Source organism: Nomascus leucogenys, unplaced genomic scaffold (assembly GCF_006542625.1).
Source record: "Nomascus leucogenys isolate Asia unplaced genomic scaffold, Asia_NLE_v1 001258F_44999_qpd_obj, whole genome shotgun sequence".
In the NCBI taxonomy this organism is placed as follows: Eukaryota; Metazoa; Chordata; class Mammalia; order Primates; family Hylobatidae; genus Nomascus; species Nomascus leucogenys.
In genome coordinates this window covers 17,179-39,900 of record NW_022096422.1, presented here as the reverse complement: position 1 = coordinate 39,900, position 22,722 = coordinate 17,179, and the positions used below count along the sequence as shown (strand labels likewise).

At 57.0% G+C, this 22,722-nt stretch overlaps 2 protein-coding genes across 2 annotated transcripts; one reads left to right on the top strand and one right to left on the bottom strand.

The window, feature by feature from the left end:
- Nucleotides 1-21,281, bottom strand: LOC115833922 (medium-chain acyl-CoA ligase ACSF2, mitochondrial-like). Its single transcript, XM_030808742.1, is given in 16 exon segments — nt 1-51; nt 283-351; nt 546-656; nt 744-811; nt 814-884; nt 1,963-2,114; nt 3,404-3,480; nt 3,483-3,510; nt 17,864-17,940; nt 18,250-18,341; nt 18,606-18,763; nt 18,905-19,000; nt 19,570-19,735; nt 19,852-19,970; nt 20,447-20,500; nt 21,263-21,281. Coding segments are annotated over 15 exon segments (1,362 nt in total). The 5' UTR covers nt 20,474-20,500; nt 21,263-21,281.
- Nucleotides 5,708-9,114, top strand: LOC100579593 (chondroadherin). Its single transcript, XM_030808741.1, has 3 exons — nt 5,708-6,481; nt 8,552-8,709; nt 8,973-9,114. The coding sequence occupies exons 1-3, from the start codon at nt 5,708-5,710 to the stop codon at nt 9,112-9,114; spliced, it is 1,074 nt and encodes a 357-aa protein (XP_030664601.1).
- Nucleotides 21,282-22,722: the final 1,441 nt, after the last annotated feature.

Here is a 22,722-nt window from a genome sequence, read left to right as displayed (position 1 = left end):
TCACAGATTTAGATGTCGTTCCATCTGCTCTTGAAGTTTGAATTTCTGGATCTAGAGGAAAGAAAAAGGAGTTAGGGTGACCAGCTGTCTTGGTTCACCCAAGAATAAGGGGTTTCTCAGGCTCTTAGTGCCAAAACAGGGAAAGTCCCCAGGCAAACCAGGATTAGGTGACCCGGTCACCCTACTGCCAGCCTCTCCACACCCATTGCTGGAGGAAACAGAGGTGGGCCCTGTGGGGCCCAGAGCCCAGGCTGCCCTCCCAGTCTCCTCCACCTTACACACCTTTCCTGAAATGGTGAGGGGGTAGTTTGTGACGAACACGATGTACCTCGGAATCTTGAAGTGAGAGATCTGCAGACCAGAGGGAGGGAGGTAAGGCGTGAGGCTGGGCAAGCTCACAGGGGTATGGGAAGGGGACCAGGGGCTGGCCTGGCTGGGAGTCAGCTTCGTCAAGGGCAGAGCAATCCCCACCCCAGGCTGGTTGGCAGAGGAGTGGGTGAGCAAAGAACCGAGCAGCATCAGCTCGGTTGGGTGGAGGCTCCCACCTTCCCTTTGCAGAAAGCTTTGATCTCCTCCACTGTGGTCTCCTCCCCATCCTTCAGCCGAATGAAGGCACAAATCTCTTCCCCCATCCGATCGTCCTTCACTCCCACCACCTTCCAGGGCCACAGAAAAATATCAGACATCACCGTGTTCATGTGTGTTTCTTGTTTCTGGGGGCTCACCTGAGCCAGGCGCCTCACCTGCACTTCCTGCACCTTCGGGTGCGTGTGAAAGAAGTCCTCGAGCTCTGCGGGGTAGATGTTCTCACACCCCGGATGATCATATCCTTAGAGCGGCCCACGATCTTGCAGAAGCCCTGCTCGTTCATTGTGGCGACATCTCTGTAAGGAAAGCCCAGGGGCAACCTGTCATCTCTGCCTTGTTCACTCACTTGCCTGCTCACTCGTGAAACATTTATTGACCAGCTACTGTGTGTCTTCCACTGCTCTAGACTCTGGGAGACATAGCAGGAGCAAGACACAGTCTCTGGAATTAATAGTCTAGTAAGGGGAGGGGAGGCAGGCAAAACCAACCAATACCTAGAACATATTCTCTCTCTCTCATCTGTACACATGCTTTTCATGACTGGCTTCTTTCCAGGTCTCAGCTCAAATATCTCCAGACATCTTCTCTGTCCACTCAGCCTAAGGGAAGCTCCCCTCCCCACCACAGCCACTTTCTCTCCTATAACCCTATTTCATTTTCTTGGTGGTTTTTTTTGTTCGTTTATTTGTTTGTTTTTGAGATGGAGTCTTGCTCTGTCACCCAGGCTGGAGTGCAGTGGCGCAATCTCGGTTCACTGCAACCTCCATCTCCTGGGTTAAAGCGATTCTCCTGCCTCAGCATCCAGAGTAGCTGGGACTACAGGCACATGCCACCACCATGTCCGGCTAATTTTTGTATTTTTAGTAGAGGTGGGGTTTCACTGTGTTGGCCAGGCTGGTCTCAAACTTCTGACCTCAGGTGATCCACCCGCCTCGGCCTCCCAAAGTGCTGAGATTACAGGTGTGAGCCACTGCGCCTGGCCTATTTTCTTGGTGTTATTTATCGATGTTGGGCATCATCTGTCTTCCTCCAAAAAGCAAGATCCTTCTCATCTTACTTTCCTCTGGACCTCCAGCGGCAAGAACGGTGCTAGCACATAAGGAATTCTAATAAGAATTTGCTGAGCTAACAAATGAGCAACTGAATCTGGACTCAGATTTTGCAGCTGCTGGTGTAGGGTGATGACCCAGTTGCTTTCTTCTGTGCTATGTATGATCATCCCCACCGTACACATTTTGGAATTAAGACTCCAGCATGTGAGGGTTCATCTTGATACCCACATCCTCACGGTGCCAGGTTAATGTTCCCGGCTAAGCCTCAAGACCTCCAGCCTCCCCTAGCAGCCAGAGCCTCCACCCCACCCTGCCTTCTCACCCTGTCCAATACCACTTGTCCTGATCCACTGCTTCCTCTGTCTTCTGAGGCTCGCCCCAGTAGCCCAGCATGACGCAGTACCCTCGGATGCACAGCTCCCCGGGTGTGTTCAGCTCTGCCAGCGTTCCCGCCTCCATGTTCATGATCCGGGCCTGGGACAGGATGGCCTCAGGTTGGGGCTTCCTATCCTCTTGCTTCAGGATAGGTGGTCCTTGGAAATGGAGAGAGCTTTGCCTGCCCCCAACCCCCCAACCCAACCGCCTGGAATGAGGCCCCCTGGCTCTGCTTATCCCCATCCAGAGAAGGGAGACAAAGGCTAGAGTCGACCCAAAGCCAGTCAGAGACCTGAGCTGGGCATGAAAGAAGAGCTGAGTCCCAGGCTGGGAGTGCTGAGGAAACAGAGCGGGCAGGCAGCTGCTGCAAACAAAGAGGTTTGTGGACTGCAGAGCCAGCTGAAGAATTATCAACCATGCAGAGGAGAAGGGAGTCGCCTCTTACTTCCCATTAAGCAGCAAATAAGCCAAAGAGGGTGGCATGGCAACATCTTGTGAATAGGAGAGGCAGAGTCTGAAAGCCTGGTAGAGAAAAGAGCCATGGCCACCGTGCCAAGGAAAGCTGAGCCTCTGTGTGCCTCAGTGTCTGTGTCCGTGAAATGGGGTGAGTGATGCCCGCCTCTGTTTCCCTTCCAGGTGGGCATCCTAGTGAGAGTGGTAGTGCAGCTGTAGCACACACGGGAGGGGGCTCACATCCCTACTCAATCCCTGGGTACATGGCTGCTCTGGCGGGAGGGCAGGGCAGAGTCACACCAGGACAGTGGTCAGCCCCAGGGGAAGCACTGCCTTTGCACAGGGACAGCGTTCCCCCAGGGGCGGGAGCAGAAGGGTGCAGGGAAATCAGGAGCCAGCTGGCACAGCCCCAGTGTTGGAGCAGGAAAGGAGGCATGGCTAGGCATTTGAGATTGAGATGCACCCTGGGGCAACCTTTGAGGGGCAAAGGGACCCCCCAAAGGGATAGGCTGCTTGGGAAATGAAGCGTTTACGCCAAGCAAGAAGAGGAACTCTGCTAAAGCGAGAGGCGAGGACCACTGGTGGAAAAGAAGCTGTGTAGGAAAACTCTCTGTGCTCTGGCTCCTCTTTGAGGCTACCCTGGCTGCCCTGAAACAGACAGTGGGCTTGGCAAAAACACACCTCAGACAGGAAGGGAGGCCGTGGAGAAGTTCAGCTGGCAGCCGCTCACAGCCACTGTTCCAGCTCTTCCCCTTTCATGCTTAGCCCACAGAGAACACTCCGGGCCAGGCCTAGCATGCCCCTGCTGCTGGGGGGCTCTAGGCATCCTGAGTGAGCCATTTGACTCTCTCACTGAAAGCAACAGATGTCCCAGCTGGGTGCACCCCAGTTGGGTGATGGGAGGTGGGACTTTGGAGTCTTGGTCAGGGGCTTACCTCCGTGTGAGGCATAACTCTGCCCACACTTTCTGCCTTCTGCTCCACAGTGTCCTCAGGGAAGTTCGCGAATGTCACGGACTGTTCTCTGTGGTTCCATAAGCAACCTAGAGGGTCCAGAAAGGGTGTTTGAAGAGGGCTCTCAGCACGTGCAGAGGGATCGGGTGAGCTATCTGAGGAAATGGGAAGGAATTCATAAAAGAAAAGGGAAAGTGGAGGGCAGCCGAATGGTGGAAACAGAGACATCATTGGTAGGGGCCTGGGGTCAGGAGCAGAGGTGCTGGGAGTGAGCAGACTAGATCTCTGCAGGGCCCCAGATCTGAAAGAAAATTGAGAGCAGGGACACCATTCTCTTCCAGCTGGAGCCCTCTCAGTGCCCTGTTTCCCTGGAGCAGCCACCTGTCTATGCCTGTGGCTCCGGTATTACCAACACCCCACACTTCTCCCCCCATCCCCTGGCTGCCTTAACCCCACCTTCCTGATTTCAGGCCACATCCCCTGCTCCTCCCTTCCAAGCTGAAGGCCCCATAAACTTGATGAGAAAGCCAGCCTGCCTTGGCCCAGCTAGGAGTGGCACAGACACAACCCCACCCCTGCATTCTGCAAACCCTGAACAAGTGCCTGGCCTTGGGGCAGGCGTTCCCCAAGCTCTGCAGAGTTTCCCGTGAATTTATTTCCATCAACATAAAAATCAGCCTAAGAAGTGATTTTAAAAACCAGTGGTACCCCCCCCACCACTTCCCCCATTTCCAGTGGTTGGAAAGCCTGAGCAACAGAAAAACCAGAAGCCAGCCTTGGAGAAGCCTAAATACCATCAGGAATGGTCTAGGCAAGTATGACTCCCTATCCTAGAGGCAAGGGCAGAGAGGTTTGGGAAAAGGGCAGGCCCTGGAAACCAGGCCACAACATGAGGGTACTGGGTAAGGGAAGAGAGGCTAGTTACCCCATATCCTAGGTCCCCTTTAATCAACGGACACCAGGTCTCAACCATCCTCCTCCCTGCACCAAGCTTCCCCCCTATCAGCTGCTCTGGCTCTGGCACGGCTGGGGTTTGGTTCAATGTGGGTTCTGGTTTCTCCTTCCACCCCTCATCACAGACAATATCCTGTGCCAGGCAGCTTGGAGCTCACCCTGAGGCCAGAGCTGTGACCCTGCCTGCTCACCCTCCCCTTTCCACAGGAATCCGGACATCATGGCTGGCAAGTGGGCACACAGAAATCTGGCGGGCTGGGGCGGGACTGCCCACAGAACTTAGGGTCTGGCAGCCAGAGCCGTCCAGGGCTGGTCCCTCGACCTGCCCCACCCACTCCCGCACCCGTCCTCACAGTCCTGGGGCCACTGCCCGAATGTGGCCTCTGCCAAGTACACCTCGGCGCCACTCAGCCGCCACCCTGAGACCCCTCAGGGGCGGGTCCTGACCACTAGGGTTGGGGATGAGGGATGGAGATATTTCGGGGCGATGAAGGAGGGGGGATGGTGCGACTGTGCTTGTGGCCTGTGGTTTCCAGGTGTGTTTGCCATTCCTGTGGGCCACTCTCCCCCACTTCCCACTTTTCTGCTTAGCCTTCAGCGGTGGAAAAAGGGGATGGGGGCGCCGGGGACAGAAAGGCAAGCGGGGTTGGGAGAGAGGGGTGGGGGCGCGCCCCAGGGTGGGGAAGGAGCTCGGGTCTCCCCAGGGCCAGCTTCGGCGCGTCGAGTCCGAAGTGGGAGCCCGACGTCGGGGCGGCTCTCACGCTCGGCCGGCGCCGCACAAGCGCCCCATTAAAGCGCCGCCAGTTGGCCCACCGCAGAGAGACGCGTCCGGCTGTCCGGCCCCGCTTCCTCCCGCCTCGCATCCGGGGCACCCGGCCGAGCGTGTGTGGATGGCGCGGCGTGGAGGCTCAAACTCGAGCAAACAAATAAGTTCAGGGAACGCCTCCCTCTCTCCGATGTAAACTCGGGGCTCCAGACATAACCATTCCCCCTTCCCAGAAAAGCCCCGGGAAAGGCGGTAGGCAGAGGATCAGCATAGGAGAGCAGAGGGCTGGAGCTGGAGCTCGGGGGCCACGGTCCCACCCCCTCATGCACGGTCGCCGGCTGGGGGACGGGCCCCGCCCCCCTCCCCGTGGAGGGCGGGGGCGCATCTCTGGGCGCGAGCGAGTTAAGCCCAGTAGCCTCGATGCTCCACGTAGGAGCTGGCTCGTCTGCCGGCTGCGGTCAGGGCCACCGTATAAAGAGGGCGGCAGACCCGAGCGCCCAGGACTCGCCGCTGACCGCGCCCCGCCGCCGCTGCTGCCCCCAGCCCCGGCCCCAGGCGTCCCAGCCATGGTCCGCCCAATGCTCTTGCTCGGCCTCGGCCTCCTGGCTGGTCTGCTGCCGGCGCTGGCCGCCTGCCCCCAGAACTGCCACTGCCACGGCGACCTGCAGCACGTCATCTGCGACAAGGTGGGGCTGCAGAAGATCCCCAAGGTGTCAGAGAAGACCAAGCTGCTCAACCTACAGCGCAACAACTTCCCGGTGCTGGCTGCCAATTCGTTTCGAGCCATGCCGAACCTCGTGTCGTTGCACCTGCAGCACTGCCAGATCCGCGAGGTGGCCGCCGGTGCCTTCCGCGGCCTCAAGCAGCTTATCTACCTGTACCTGTCCCATAACGACATCCGCGTGCTGCGCGCAGGCGCCTTCGACGACCTGACCGAGCTGACCTACCTCTACCTGGACCACAACAAGGTCACTGAGCTGCCCCGGGGGTTGCTGTCCCCGCTGGTCAACCTCTTCATCTTGCAGCTCAACAACAACAAGATCCGTGAGCTGCGCGCAGGCGCCTTCCAGGGAGCCAAGGACCTGCGCTGGCTGTACCTGTCGGAAAACGCGCTGAGCTCCCTGCAGCCCGGGGCCCTGGACGACGTGGAGAACCTCGCCAAATTCCACGTGGACAGGAACCAGCTGTCCAGCTACCCCTCGGCTGCCCTGAGCAAGCTACGGGTGGTGGAGGAGCTGAAGCTGTCCCACAACCCCCTGAAAAGCATCCCGGACAATGCCTTCCAGTCCTTTGGCAGATACCTGGAGACCCTCTGGCTGGACAACACCAACCTGGAGAAGGTGAGCTCCTGGCTGTGGGCTCTGCCCTGCTTCCTTCTTCACTTCCTGGAGGCCCCAGGAGCCAGGGCCACAGCTGGCACCATCCCCTGTCCCCAGGTTCCCTGTCCCTCTGGCTATCTCCAAAGTGAGCAGCTCTGCCACCTCCCTTCCTCAGCTTGTCACATCCTTACCCTCATCCCTGTCTGCTGCCAGTCTCCGCCACTGCCCTCCTAGGATTCTTACATATAAAAGGAGTGGGGCTGCCCTGGCCCCACAAATGGCCCCCTAGGACCGTCTCCAGTGCTCCCAAACCCCCAGCTGTGAGCAGCAGCCACCTCTTCCTGTTGGGCCTTCCACCACTCCTCTGCTGTTTTTCCCGTCTCCAGTAAACCTACCACCCCATAAAGGAAGGTTTGTTTATTGAGGAGGCTTCCAGAGGAGCTGGGCAGATCAGGCCCACAAAGAGACCCTGTTCCTGGTGGGGGCTGTGCATGTGTGCTAAGGGGGAGTGGGGGACTGGGGAGTGAGGGGAAGCAAATGCCTGAGGAAGACATTCTCCATGCCCCATAGAGGCCCCGGTGGATGGCCCTGCCCAATCCACACAGACACAATTCACTGCATTCTCAAGTCCATTGCAGCTCAGTAGGCATGGGACCAAGGGCTCCCCCAGGATGCAAGCATCATGCCCATGGGCTCCATGAAGGGGCAAAGGCAAGACCACTATTGTCAATCCTTGGCACAAGACCCCAGGTGTCTCTCCACAGAGAAGACTGGCATGACTCACTGTCTAACTGCCCTTTGCCCTCCCCTGTCACTTAGACCCATCTTCTGTCTGCATCCTCACTCATTCCTTTCTCCCCTGGGGTGCCCAGTGTCTGGCCAGGTTGGGGCTACCTTGGATCAGAGCAGAATCCCTTCTCTGGGACTGGAAAAATCACCCTGGTACAGGGGCTTCAGCCAGGAGGTTTGGGTGGGGGCCAACAAGGTAGAGGAGAGTCTGGTTACTGGAGACCTTCACACCTCAATGTGGGCCACAGGAAAGGGTGCGGGCGTGCAGATGTGGGCAGAATCTCACTTGGGCAGCAGCCAACCTTTGTCTGGGTGGAAGGAGCCTGCTCAAGCCTGCCCTTCTTCAGCCCTGCCTCTCCGCAGTTGAAGTTGGAGTCTCCTGTGGCCCACCAGTGCCAGAGCGGTCTTTCAGTGGGCAGCAGAGCAGCGAATCAGGGGCTGGTTTGGGGCAGGGGAGGCCAGACAGGAATTGTGGCGCCTGGGCAAAGGTGTGGGCACCAATAGAACATTTCCTCTGGAGCCGTCCAACCTGGCCAAAGCTCCACCAAGGTGGCTTCACAAATAGCGTCTGGCTGGCAGTGGGGGAGCAGTGAGGACAGAGCTGGGGAAAGTCCTGGGACCCTGGGACTGTGGGGAGCCTGGGCCCACTGCCCACTCACCAAGCACAGACAAGTTCACTGTGTACCATTTGGGTTGCTGGGGCCAAACTCTGGCAGCCCTATAGTCCCAGTGTTTGTGCAGGGATTGTGGTGCCAGGGGAAGAGGTATGGTCCTGTGGCTCTGTTTACCACTGCTGTGACCCAGGGCAAAGGACTGGCTTTTTTCCCTTTGCATATTGAAATACACCACCTGGCCGGGTGGTGGCTCACGCCTGTAATCCCAGCACTTTGGGAGGCTGGGCGGCTCGAGGTCAGGAGATGAGACATCCTGGCTAACACGGTGAAACCCCGACTCTACTAAAAAAATACAAAAAAATTAGCCAGGCATGGTGGCGGGCACCTGTAGTCCAGCTACTCAGGAGGCTGAGGTTGGAGAATGGGGTGAACCCGGAAGGCGGAGCTTGCAGTGAGCCGAGATCGCACCACTGCGCTCCAGCCTGGGCAACAGAGAGAGACTCCGCTCAAAAAAAAGAAAATAACACCATCTGTCTCAAAGGGGGTTGTGTAGATTGGATTATCTGAGGCCACTTGGTCACACTGCTTTGAAAACTGGGAAAGTGCTATGGCTCAGGTTCAGGGAAGGACCCTGCCCCTCTGGCACTCGGGCGCTTACTCATTCACTCGTGACCACTTTGCTCCCCAGTTCTCAGATGGTGCCTTCCTGGGTGTAACCACGCTGAAACACGTCCATTTGGAGAACAACCGCCTGAACCAGCTGCCCTCCAACTTCCCCTTCGACAGCCTGGAGACCCTTACCAACAACCCCTGGAAGTGTACCTGCCAGCTCCAGGGCCTTCGGCGGTAAGAACACCCCCATGTCGCTCCCAGAGCCCACCCTCATGTGATAGAGGCACATTAGCCCTGCACTAAGACATGTTGGACATGCATCCTAGATCTGCTACCTAATAAGCATGGGACCCTGGGAGCCAGTTTCCCCGTTTGTAAAACGAAGATGAGCTTCAGACTATCCTGTGGCCAAGTCAATCCTGGCCCCATAGTTCACTGCCCTTCCCCGCAGCACTCCCACCTTCTTCCCCAGCCCCAGCAAGTTTCTGTCTCTCCAGGTGGCTGGAAGCCAAGGCCTCCCGCCCAGATGCCACCTGTGCCTCACCTGCCAAGTTCAAGGGCCAGCACATCCGTGACACAGACGCTTTCCACAGCTGCAAGTTCCCCACCAAGAGGTCCAAGAAAGCTGGCCGCCATTAAACAGGTGGGGGCTGGGTAAACAGGTCCCCTATGTCCCTCTTTGGTGATTCCAGCAAGTGAGCTGGTATCTTCCAGGATACCCCCTGCCCCTGGCGGGTCAGGCAGACCCTCCATTTTTACAGAGAGAGGAGGGGAGGACTGGGTCCCCTTTCGAAGGGAGGAAAAGGTCCTGCCAGGACTTCCACCATTTTCTCCAAGCATCATCTGGGTTGTTGGAGTACTGACATCGATCCTTGCCTTCTTGCAGTTCTGACCCAGCCAGTCCTGGTGACTGGCCTCTGCCTTCCACCGGAGAGACCACTGACCTTCCACCTCCACCCCTACCTTCTCCCCACAGCCTCTGCTGATGCACAGAGCTGCCTACACCTAGACACGTCCTGGCAGGGGCCCTCGGGCACTCCACTACCAACCCAGCTCCACCCAGCAGTGTCCTGGGGAGAAGGAAGGCTGAGCCCCTCCCCAGCCTTCATGCCTTGCCCACCCTCCAGCTCCTCTCGGAGAAGCTGTTGCTGAGATGCCCCCCCACAAGTCAATCAGAACCACAACAGGTTGGTCATCAGGATGGCCACCCTCGCAGGATCATCCTTCCTGTTCCTCTTTCCCTGCCACGTGGAAACAATCCCCACCCCTTGCTTCCAGAAAGGGTTTTAAAGCCCATGCCCCAACTCTGCCAGCCCCCACCTGCCAGGACGTTCTAGCAGGACATCGGTGCTTTCCTGCCCATCTTCCCATGCTGCAATTTCTTCCTGAGATTTCTATAAATATAAATGTATGTATGTATTATACTTACTCCCCTATCTCCTTCACCCACCAGGTGCTGATGAGGTCAGACTATCTTTTCTCACATCTGCTTTCTGGAAGGAGGGCTGGCTGAGAGGGTCTCCTTTGAACATCTGGCCTGGGCTCATCCCCGTGTCTGTCAAGGTAGAGGAGAGTCTGGTTACTGGAGACCTTCACACCTCAATGTGGGCCACAGGAAAGGGTGCGGGCGTGCAGATGTGGGCAGAATCTCACTTGGGCAGCAGCCAACCTTTGTCTGGGTGGAAGGAGCCTGCTCAAGCCTGCCCTTCTTCAGCCCTGCTCTCCCCAGCTGAAGTGGAGTCTCTGTGGCCCATCAGTGCCAGAGTGGTCTTCAGTGGGCAGCAGAGCAGAGAATCAGGGGCTGTTTTGGGGCAGGGGAGGCCAGACAGGAATTGTGGCGCCTGGGCAAAGGTGTGGGCACCAATAGAACATTTCTCTGGAGCCGTCCAACCTGGCCAAGACTCCACCAAGGTGGCTTCACAAATAGCGTCTGGCTGGCAGTGCGGGAGCAGTGAGGATAGAGCTGGGGAAAGTCCTGGGACCCTGGGACTGTGGGGAGCCTGGGCCCACTGCCCACTCCACCAAGCACAGAACAAGTTCACTGTGTACCACTTTGGGTTGCTGGGGCCAAACTCTGGCAGCCCTATAGTCCCAGTGTTTGTGCAGGGATTGTGGTGCCAGGGGAAGAGGTATGGTCCTGTGGCTACTGTTTACCCACTGCTGTGACCCAGGGCAAAGGACTGTGCTTTTTCCATTTCCCCATTTGCATATTGAAAATAACACCACCTGGCCGGGTGTGGTGGCTCACGCCTGTAATCCCAGCACTTTGGGAGGCTGGGGCGGCTCGAGGTCAGGAGATCGAGACATCCTGGCTAACACGGTGAAACCCCGACTCTACTAAAAAAATACAAAAAATTAGCCGGGCATGGTGGCGGGCACCTGTAGTCCCAGCTACTCAGGAGGCTGAGGTTGGAGAATGGGGTGAACCCGGAAGGCGGAGCTTGCAGTGAGCGAGATCGCACCACTGCGCTCCAGCCTGGGCAACAGAGAGAGACTCCGCCTCAAAAAAAAGAAAATAACACCATCTGTCTCAAAGGGGTTGTGTAGATTGGATTATCTGAGACCACTTGGTCACACTGCTTTGAAAACTGGGAAAGTGCTATGGCTCAGGTTCAGGGAAGGACCCTGCCCCTCTGGCACTCGGGCGCTTACTCATTCACTCGTGACCACTTTGCTCCCCAGTTCTCAGATGGTGCCTTCCTGGGTGTAACCACGCTGAAACACGTCCATTTGGAGAACAACCGCCTGAACCAGCTGCCCTCCAACTTCCCCTTCGACAGCCTGGAGACCCTTACCAACAACCCTGGAAGTGTACCTGCCAGCTCCAGGGCCTTCGGCGGTAAGAACACCCCCATGTCGCTCCCAGAGCCCACCCTCATGTGATAGAGGCACATTAGCCCTGCACTAAGACATGTTGGACATGCATCCTAGATCTGCTACCTAATAAGCATGGGACCCTGGGAGCCTCAGTTTCCCCGTTTGTAAAATGAAGATGAGCTTCAGACTATCCTGTGGCCAAGTCAATCCTGGCCCCATAGTTCACTGCCCTTCCCTGCAGCACTCCCACCTTCTTCCCCAGCCCCAGCAAGTTTCTGTCTCTCCAGGTGGCTGGAAGCCAAGGCCTCCCGCCCAGATGCCACCTGTGCCTCACCTGCCAAGTTCAAGGGCCAGCACATCCGTGACACAGACGCTTTCCACAGCTGCAAGTTCCCCACCAAGAGGTCCAAGAAAGCTGGCCGCCATTAAACAGGTGGGGGCTGGGTAAACAGGTCCCCTATGTCCCTCTTTGGTGATTCCAGCAAGTGAGCTGGTATCTTCCAGGATACCCCCTGCCCCTGGAGGGTCAGGCAGACCCTCCATTTTTACAGAGAGAGGAGGGGAGGACTGGGTCCCCTTTCGAAGGGAGGAAAAGGTCCTGCCCAGGACTTCCACCATTTTCTCCAAGCATCATCTGGGTTGTTGGAGTACTGACATCGATCCTTGCCTTCTTGCAAGTTCTGACCCAGCCAGTCCTGGTGACTGGCCTCTGCCTTCCACCGGAGAGACCACTGACCTTCCCACCTCCACCCCTACCTTCTCCCCACAGCCTCTGCTGATGCACAGAGCTGCCTACACCTAGACACGTCCTGGCAGGGGCCCTCGGGCACTCCACTACCAACCCAGCTCCACCCAGCAGTGTCCTGGGGAGAAGGAAGGCTGAGCCCCTCCCCAGCCTTCATGCCTTGCCCACCCTCCAGCTCCTCTCGGAGAAGCTGTTGCTGAGATGCCCCCCCCACAAGTCAATCAGAACCACAACAGGTTGGTCATCAGGATGGCCACCCTCGCAGGATCATCCTTCCTGTTCCTCTTTCCCTGCCACGTGGAAACAATCCCCACCCCTTGCTTCCAGAAAGGGTTTTAAAGCCCATGCCCCAACTCTGCCAGCCCCCACCTGCCAGGACGTTCTAGCAGGACATCGGTGCTTTCCTGCCCATCTTCCCATGCTGCAATTTCTTCCTGAGATTTCTATAAATATAAATGTATGTATGTATTATACTTACTCCCCTATCTCCTTCACCCACCAGGTGCTGATGAGGTCAGACTATCTTTTCTCACATCTGCTTTCTGGAAGGAGGGCTGGCTGAGAGGGTCTCCTTTGAACATCTGGCCTGGGCTCATCCCCGTGTCTGTCAAGGTAGAGGAGAGTCTGGTTACTGGAGACCTTCACACCTCAATGTGGGCCACAGGAAAGGGTGCGGGCGTGCAGATGTGGGCAGAATCTCACTTGGGCAGCAGCCAACCTTTGTCTGGGTGGAAGGAGCCTGCTCAAGCCTGCCCTTCTTCAGCCCTGCCTCTCCCCAGCTGAAGTTGGAGTCTCCTGTGGCCCCATCAGTGCCAGAGTGGTCTTTCAGTGGGCAGCAGAGCAGAGAATCAGGGGCTGTTTTGGGGCAGGGGAGGCCAGACAGGAATTGTGGCGCCTGGGCAAAGGTGTGGGCACCAATAGAACATTTCCTCTGGAGCCGTCCAACCTGGCCAAAGACTCCACCAAGGTGGCTTCACAAATAGCGTCTGGCTGGCAGTGCGGGAGCAGTGAGGATAGAGCTGGGGAAAGTCCTGGGACCCTGGGACTGTGGGGAGCCTGGGCCCACTGCCCACTCCACCAAGCACAGAACAAGTTCACTGTGTACCACTTTGGGTTGCTGGGGCCAAACTCTGGCAGCCCTATAGTCCCAGTGTTTGTGCAGGGATTGTGGTGCCAGGGGAAGAGGTATGGTCCTGTGGCTACTGTTTACCCACTGCTGTGACCCAGGGCAAAGGACTGTGCTTTTTCCATTTCCCCATTTGCATATTGAAAATAACACCACCTGGCCGGGTGTGGTGGCTCACGCCTGTAATCCCAGCACTTTGGGAGGCTGGGGCGGGCTCGAGGTCAGGAGATCGAGACCATCCTGGCTAACACGGTGAAACCCCGACTCTACTAAAAAAATACAAAAAAATTAGCCGGGCATGGTGGCGGGCACCTGTAGTCCCAGCTACTCAGGAGGCTGAGGTTGGAGAATGGGGTGAACCCGGAAGGCGGAGCTTGCAGTGAGCCGAGATCGCACCACTGCGCTCCAGCCTGGGCAACAGAGAGAGACTCCGCCTCAAAAAAAAGAAAATAACACCATCTGTCTCAAAGGGGGTTGTGTAGATTGGATTATCTGAGACCACTTGGTCACACTGCTTTGAAAACTGGGAAAGTGCTATGGCTCAGGTTCAGGGAAGGACCCTGCCCCTCTGGCACTCGGGCGCTTACTCATTCACTCGTGACCACTTTGCTCCCCAGTTCTCAGATGGTGCCTTCCTGGGTGTAACCACGCTGAAACACGTCCATTTGGAGAACAACCGCCTGAACCAGCTGCCCTCCAACTTCCCCTTCGACAGCCTGGAGACCCTTACCAACAACCCCTGGAAGTGTACCTGCCAGCTCCAGGGCCTTCGGCGGTAAGAACACCCCCATGTCGCTCCCAGAGCCCACCCTCATGTGATAGAGGCACATTAGCCCTGCACTAAGACATGTTGGACATGCATCCTAGATCTGCTACCTAATAAGCATGGGACCCTGGGAGCCTCAGTTTCCCCGTTTGTAAAATGAAGATGAGCTTCAGACTATCCTGTGGCCAAGTCAATCCTGGCCCATAGTTCACTGCCCTTCCCTGCAGCACTCCCACCTTTTCCCCAGCCCCAGCAAGTTTCTGTCTCTCCAGGTGGCTGGAAGCCAAGGCCTCCCGCCCAGATGCCACCTGTGCTCACCTGCCAAGTTCAAGGGCCAGCACATCCGTGACACAGACGCTTTCCACAGCTGCAAGTTCCCCACCAAGAGGTCCAAGAAAGCTGGCCGCCATTAAACAGGTGGGGGCTGGGTAAACAGGTCCCCTATGTCCTCTTTGGTGATTCCAGCAAGTGAGCTGGTATCTTCCAGGATACCCCCTGCCCCTGGAGGGTCAGGCAGACCCTCCATTTTTACAGAGAGAGGAGGGGAGGACTGGGTCCCCTTTCGAAGGGAGGAAAAGGTCCTGCCCAGGACTTCCACCATTTTCTCCAAGCATCATCTGGGTTGTTGGAGTACTGACATCGATCCTTGCCTTCTTGCAAGTTCTGACCCAGCCAGTCCTGGTGACTGGCCTCTGCCTTCCACCGGAGAGACCACTGACCTTCCCACCTCCACCCCTACCTTCTCCCACAGCCTCTGCTGATGCACAGAGCTGCCTACACCTAGACACGTCCTGGCAGGGGCCCTCGGGCACTCCACTACCAACCCAGCTCCACCCAGCAGTGTCCTGGGGAGAAGGAAGGCTGAGCCCCTCCCCAGCCTTCATGCCTTGCCCACCCTCCAGCTCCTCTCGAGAAGCTGTTGCTGAGATGCCCCCCCACAAGTCAATCAGAACCACAACAGGTTGGTCATCAGGATGGCCACCCTCGCAGGATCATCCTTCCTGTTCCTCTTTCCCTGCCACGTGGAAACAATCCCCACCCCTTGCTTCCAGAAAGGGTTTTAAAGCCCATGCCCCAACTCTGCCAGCCCCCACCTGCCAGGACGTTCTAGCAGGACATCGGTGCTTTCTGCCCATCTTCCCATGCTGCAATTTCTTCCTGAGATTTCTATAAATATAAATGTATGTATGTATTATACTTACTCCCCTATCTCCTTCACCCACCAGGTGCTGATGAGGTCAGACTATCTTTTCTCACATCTGCTTTCTGGAAGGAGGGCTGGCTGAGAGGGTCTCCTTGAACATCTGGCCTGGCTCATCCCCGGTCTGTCAAGGAGGAGGTCTGGTTACTGGAGACCTCACACCTCAATGTGGCCACAGGAAGGGTGCGGGCGTGCAGATGGGCAGAATCTCACTTGGCAGCAGCCACCTTGCGGGGAAGGACCTGCTCAAGCCTCCCTTCTCGCCCTCCCTCCCCAGCTGAGTTGGAGTCTCCTGTGCCCCATCAGTCCAGATGTCTTTCAGTGGGCAGCAGAGCAGAGAATCAGGGCTGTTTTGGGGGGGAGACGGAGGGCGCCTGGGCGGTGTGGGCCCATAGACATTTCCTCTGGGCCGTCCAACCTGGCAAAGACCCCCGGGCTTCACAATAGCGTCTGGCTGGCAGTGGGGAGCGGGATAGGCGGGGAAAGTCCTGGGACCCTGGGACTGTGGGGAGCCTGGGCCCACTGCCCACTCCACCAAGCACAGAACAAGTTCACTGTGTACCACTTTGGGTTGCTGGGGCCAAACTCTGGCAGCCCTATAGTCCAGTGTTTGTGCAGGGATTGTGGTGCCAGGGGAAGAGGTATGGTCCTGTGGCTACTGTTTACCCACTGCTGTGACCCAGGGCAAAGGACTGTGCTTTTTCCATTTCCCCATTTGCATATTGAAAATAACACCACCTGGCCGGGTGTGGTGGCTCACGCCTGTAATCCCAGCACTTTGGGAGGCTGGGGCGGGCTCGAGGTCAGGAGATCGAGACATCCTGGCTAACACGGTGAAACCCCGACTCTACTAAAAAAATACAAAAAAATTAGCCGGCATGGTGGCGGGCACCTGTAGTCCCAGCTACTCAGGAGGCTGAGGTTGGAGAATGGGGTGAACCCGGAAGGCGGAGCTTGCAGTGAGCCGAGATCGCACCACTGCGCTCCAGCCTGGCAACAGAGAGAGACTCCGCCTCAAAAAAAAGAAAATAACACCATCTGTCTCAAAGGGGGTTGTGTAGATTGGATTATCTGAGACCACTTGGTCACACTGCTTTGAAACTGGGAAAGTGCTATGGCTCAGGTTCAGGGAAGGACCCTGCCCCTCTGGCACTCGGGCGCTTACTCATTCACTCGTGACCACTTTGCTCCCCAGTTCTCAGATGGTGCCTTCCTGGGTGTAACCACGCTGAAACACGTCCATTTGGAGAACAACCGCCTGAACCAGCTGCCCTCCAACTTCCCCTTCGACAGCCTGGAGACCCTTACCAACAACCCCTGGAAGTGTACCTGCCAGCTCCAGGGCCTTCGGCGGTAAGAACACCCCCATGTCGCTCCCAGAGCCCACCCTCATGTGATAGAGGCACATTAGCCCTGCACTAGACATGTTGGACATGCATCCTAGATCTGCTACCTAATAAGCATGGGACCCTGGGAGCCTCAGTTTCCCCGTTTGTAAAATGAAGATGAGCTTCAGACTATCCTGTGGCCAAGTCAATCCTGGCCCCATAGTTCACTGCCCTTCCCTGCAGCACTCCCACCTTCTTCCCCAGCCCCAGCAAGTTTCTGTCTCTCCAGGTGGCTGGAAGCCAAGGCCTCCCGCCCAGATGCCACCTGTGCCTCACCTGCCAAGTTCAAGGGCCAGCACATCCGTGACACGACGCTTTCCCAGCTGCAAGTTCCCCACCAAGAGGTCCAAGAAAGCTGGCCGCCATTAAACAGGTGGGGGCTGGGTAACAGGTCCCTATGTCCCTCTTTGGTGATTCCAGCAAGTGAGCTGGTATCTTCCAGGATACCCCCTGCCCCTGGAGGGTCAGGCAGACCCTCCATTTTTACAGAGAGAGGAGGGGAGGACTGGGTCCCCTTTCGAAGGGAGGAAAAGGTCCTGCCCAGGACTTCCACCATTTTCTCCAAGCATCATCTGGGTTGTTGGAGTACTGACATCGATCCTTGCCTTCTTGCAGTTCTGACCCAGCCAGTCCTGGTGACTGGCCTCTGCCTTCCACCGGAGAGACCCTGACCTTCCACCTCCACCCCTACCTTCTCCCCACAGCCTCTGCTGATGCACAGAGCTGCCTACACCTAGACACGTCCTGGCAGGGGCCCTCGGCACTCCACTACCAACCCAGCTCCACCCAGCAGTGTCCTGGGGAGAAGGAAGGCTGAGCCCCTCCCCAGCCTTCATGCCTTGCCCACCCTCCAGCTCCTCTCGGAGAAGCTGTTGCTGAGATGCCCCCCCCACAAGTCAATCAGAACCACAACAGGTTGGTCATCAGGATGGCCACCCTCGCAGGATCATCCTTCCTGTTCCTCTTTCCCTGCCACGTGGAAAACAATCCCCACCCCTTGCTTCCAGAAAGGGTTTTAAAGCCCATGCCCCAACTCTGCCAGCCCCCACCTGCCAGGACGTTCTAGCAGGACATCGGTGCTTTGCTGCCCATCTTCCCATGCTGCAATTTCTTCCTGAGATTTCTATAAATATAAATGTATGTATGTATTATATTACTCCCCTATCTCCTTCACCCACCAGGTGCTGATGAGGTCAGACTATCTTTTCTCACATCTGCTTTCTGGAAGGAGGGCTGGCTGAGAGGGTTTCCTTTGAACATCTGGCCTGGGCTCATCCCCATGTCTGTCATCTGTTGTCATCCCAGGCCTGGCCTGCCCACAGCCCGGGCCCCGGTCACCACTCACCACCAGGTCCTTCATATTTATCTTGTTGATGATGGCTCGGATCAACTCTGGAGGTGCAGGGGACCCAGCAATGACACCTGAATCAGAGAGAGGGCTGACACAGCTCCCCACTTGTCCAGGCCCAGTGGAGTCCTTTCACCTACAGCTCATTCAAGGGAGGAACATTCCTTTTTCTCCCCTGACCCCAAGCCTTTCCTACATCTGGCAGCTGTCCCTGGGCTAGTGTCCAGGGACACTAGGGATCTCCCTCCCTCCCACCCACAATTTTTACAGTGTCCTTCTTGCCCCCTAAATAAAAGACTGGGAGCATAGCTAACTCACCCGGGCCATTCCTGTGGGGGAAGCAGCCCCCTCCCCAAGCCTGGCTGCCCTTGGCCCCACCCCACCTCCACACATGGTCGAGATGTCATAACTGGAGAAGTCTGGCTGGTTCAGAATGTCCACGAACATCGTGGGGGTACCATACAGGAAGGAGCCTCTGTATAGGAGGAGGTCTCGAAATTAGGCTTGGAAGTGGAAGGGAACTCCCTCTTCTCACCCAGCCCACCATGAAACTGCAGCAAAGGAAACAGGCAGGAGAAGCTCCTGAGGCAGGAACTGGTCCTCTCTGGGTGTCCTCCACTGTCCCCATCCTCAGTTTCCTGGCTGGAGGGAGGAGGCAGCTTGGAAAGGTGTCAGGGCCCAGGAGTGAGGAACAAGAGGGTTTTATCAGCCCACAAGTAGCCTGTCCACCAGTGCCCACCTCTCTCTGCTGATGGCCTCCAGTGCCTTCTTGCCATTGAAGACAGGAGAGGCCAGGATGAGGGTGGCACCATACATCAGACACATCATTGTGCCTCCCACGGAACCCAGGCAATGGTACAGGGGGCTGGGCAGGATCATCCGCAACTGCTCTGGTGTCTGGTGATGGAGACAGGAGGCTGGGTCTGTCTTGGAGCCAGAAGCCAGTTCCTCTAGCTGGCAAGGGGAGCCCAGCCAGCCCCCCACCCCTGCCTGAGCCACCCCTCCTGCAGCCTTACCCTGGGCCTAGTGCTGCCTCACCTTCTCATGCAGTTTCAGGCGCTCTCCTAACATGCTGGAGTTGTTGACAATGTTGTAGTGGGAGAGGGTGGCCCCCTTGGGGCTGCCTGTTGTCCCCTGACAAGGCAAACAGGGCATGGCTTGGCCTCCTTCTCATCTCCTTCCCACCCTGGGCCACTGCCTTGAAGAGCACTGGACCGGGAATCAGGAGACAGGGATTGTTGCCCCAGATCCATCTGTTCGGTATATTTGCAAAAGGTCTACCATGATGCCAGGTGTCAGGGTCCAGCAATGCAGAAGATAAGGTCTCCGTTCTCATGCCACTTACATGGCCCAGAGAACTCTGCCACCCACAAGCTGGCTTGGGCAAATTCTCTCTCTGGCTTTCTGATTCCTCATCAGCTAAATGAGGGGCAGCCTGTAGCAGTTCTAACCTGTATTGGTTCAGTGAATCTGCCACTGCACTTGGAACAAGAGGGCTGGAGTGGAGAGGGCAGGGGGCTAGGGGAGGAAATGCGACAAGGACACCAGGTGCTGATATTTTCCAGGGCAGAGAGGACAGCTGAAGGCCAGTCTCAGTAAAGAATGCATGCTCTCCTCTGCTGTCTCCCCATTCCTGTGGAAGTGTCACAGGGGCAGGGGGCATGTGTCCACCTGGGCTTGGGGCCTGCAGACCTCTGCCCTACCGAGGTGAACTGGATGTTGATGGGGTCATGGCAGGACAGGAACTGCTGGTTGTACTGGAGCTGGTCCAGATGCTGCTGTGTGCTGCCAGCCACCACCACTTCATCCAGGAGCAGGGTCCCCGGCAAAGGGGCATCCACCGAGATGACTGTGGTCAGATCTGGGAGCCTGGGGGTGGGGATGATGGTGAGAGACAGAGGCTGAGGGAGGGGCAGGGTGGGTAGGAAGTGAAGGAATCAGGGATGCTGAATGATGCACCACCCACTAACCTGGGACACACCCACCTCTGACTCTTCAAGGCCCCTGGCTGGGCATTCTCCACTTCTGGACAGATCTGCTTCAGGATGTTGTAGTATTGCTGGGTCTTGAATTGCTTGGGGAACACAAGGGCCTTGCAGCCCACCTGTGGAAGGGGAGTCCCCACCTGCAGTCAGCGGGGAGCCCCAGACTAGAGCTCTGGGGGAGTCCTCACTAATCAGCTGCTCTCATACAGATGCACCCGCCTCTGACACACACACCTCCAGCACACTCACAGGCACCACACTCCAAGACAAATGCACACATGTACCAGCCCCAAGACACACACACCACACCCTGAGACACATATGCATCACATATGAGAATTGACACACATACTCCTCTGCCCTGACACACACATGCCCCCGTCCCCGAACACTCACGCCAGGTTTGTGTCTGACCAACCACCCTCTCCATGGAGTTGGGGCCACCTTCCAACCACACATGGCCTAAGGAAGGACACTCTGCATGTCACCCGCCCATGCATGCCCTAGCTCACACCGTCAGACTCTGACAAGCATAGTCTGTGCAGCCCCCTGTGCCAGGCCCCAGCCAGGCGCCTCCCCGACAAATGAGCTGTACCTTCTTGAGGACATACTCCAGTTCCATAGCCTGGTAGGCTGGGTTCACAGACACCTGGTGGAAGCAGCAAGGGCATATCAGTATTCTAGGCAGACCCTGTCCCTCCTGCTGCCCCTCCGCCCCCAGGAGGCATAGAGGCAGCACTCTACACCGCCCTAACTCCCGGAGGCCTCCTTGGTGGACCTCAGGAGAAAGCACTACCTGGTTTGAAACCAACCAGGCACTGGTTTGATCCTGGGGCTGAGGGCCCCCAGGGCTCCCCTTGAATGATATTCCCCCCCAGGCACACCAAGCTGTGCCAAGCAAGCCCCTCCTCACCAGAATGATGCCCGCCTGGGCGGTGGCTAACTGCATGAGCACCCATGCATAGGAGTTAGGTCCCCACATGCCCAGCCGGTCACCTTTGCAGAGGCCAATGCTCAGGAGGCCAGAAGCAGCTTTGTCCACCTAGTGTAAAAGATGGGGCACAAGGGGTGAGAGGGGGCAAACAGGAAGGGGCCCAAGACTCCCACCCTCAGCCCTTAGCCCAGGAGTTCTCATCACAGTCACTGGGGACAAAGGGACAGGCAGATTCCCAGCCTCAGTGGGTCTGCCTTGGAGCCTGCATAGTTAACAAGTGCCCCAGGAGCTGCTGATACAGGAGGCGTTAGACCCCTTGTGCCTCAGTCCTGTCTCCTTCTCCTGCCATCCTTTGGGGTTCTCTGGCAGCCCTAGCACATTGCCCCATAGCCAGGTGTCCATGCTCCTGGTTCTGCCCAGCTAGGGCAACTTGGGAGCTAGTACTTGCTCACTTTGAGGTTTCCAGGTCAGGACCACCTCCTCCTTGAGTTGGGCAAATGTCAACCTGACGTCTTCATGGAGGACGACCAAGGCCTCTCGTTCTGGGACCCTCTGTGCTGTGGTTTCCAGGCACTGGCCCACAGTCTTGCTGTTAAGATGCTTTTTTGTGCACCCTGAACGTAGCTGAGGCCTCCGATGGGCAGGGAGACCATGCGATCCACCTCTCTGGAACTGTAGGGAGAGGAGCTATGGGTTTAACTGTCCCAGGTCAGCCTCCCTGGAACCAAGGGCATGGCACACCCAGCCAAGCCAGGGTGTAGGCTGCTGACAACGTGTTAGAGACCACTAGGTTTTCTCCAGATCTTCTTGTAAGCCTAAGATCCCCCAGACCCTTTTCCCAACCTCAAGCCCAATCCCAAGGCAGCAGGACAGGGACAAGGTTACACCACGCTGGAGCAAAGGGCCCTCCTTCACCTTCCCTGGGAAAGGTGAGATGCCCTAGTGAAGCCTGGGAGAGCCTGCCTATGCAGACAGACAGATCTTACAAAGCAGGACCATGCCTTCGCCCCCAGCCCCTGCCTCCTGGAGAATAAACAGGTCACTGGGGTCCTTCCTGAGGAACCAGGGAAGCATGCCTGGACCCTGGGCTTGAATCCAAGGCCTTGGGATTTTAGACTCCTTGGTGGGCCAGTTTTTCTCCTGAGGGCCTGAAAGCCAAAGACAGAATAGGAAGGGATAAAGGAGAGGGCAGATGGAGGCCCTAAGAGAGGCAGATGGAGGCCCTAAGAGAGGCAGCTGGGAGGCCTCTGTTATTCCACAGGCCGGTAGGTGTCCAGTGCCAGGTGCTAAAGATCCTGGGCACCTGCAGATGAAGACGAAAGCCCCCATATGCCAAATGGCATCTGGGCTCCAGCTCCCACTCTCAGATGATGTCACAAGACAGGCAGTTTCTGTCTCCAGGGAATTAAGAAGCTGGCTGAAAGCAGCCAGTTAAGGCAAAGGGGCCAGATGTCAGACAAGCAAGGGGCACCAACAGCCTGAGAGTACTGAGCTGAGGATGTGAGTGGAGGAAGCAGCCAGCTAGGGACCTGGCTCGGGTTCTAGTCTGGGGCCGGGACTCTTCACCTCTCACATGTGGCTACCTATCCATCTCAGGGCACAGGTGGAAACAGTTCTAGGTAGAGGCCTGGACAGTCACAGGAGTAGTAACCTATTCCCCACTTTTCTCCATTGGCCTTTCAGGAACTACCCATCTCCTCCCAGCCCGCCAGGTAAGAGATGACCCCGAGTAAGGGCACATCAAGCTGGAGGAGAACCTGCACTTCCATTACTGCTCCACTGAACTTTCCCCACTTTTATTAACTGTGGCACCTGAGCCGGGCACAGTGGCTCACACCTGTAAAGTCATGCCAGCACTTTGGGAGGCTGAAGCAGGAGGATCACTTGAGCCCAGGAGTTCGAGACCAGCCTGGGCAATATAGGGAAACCCTGTCTCT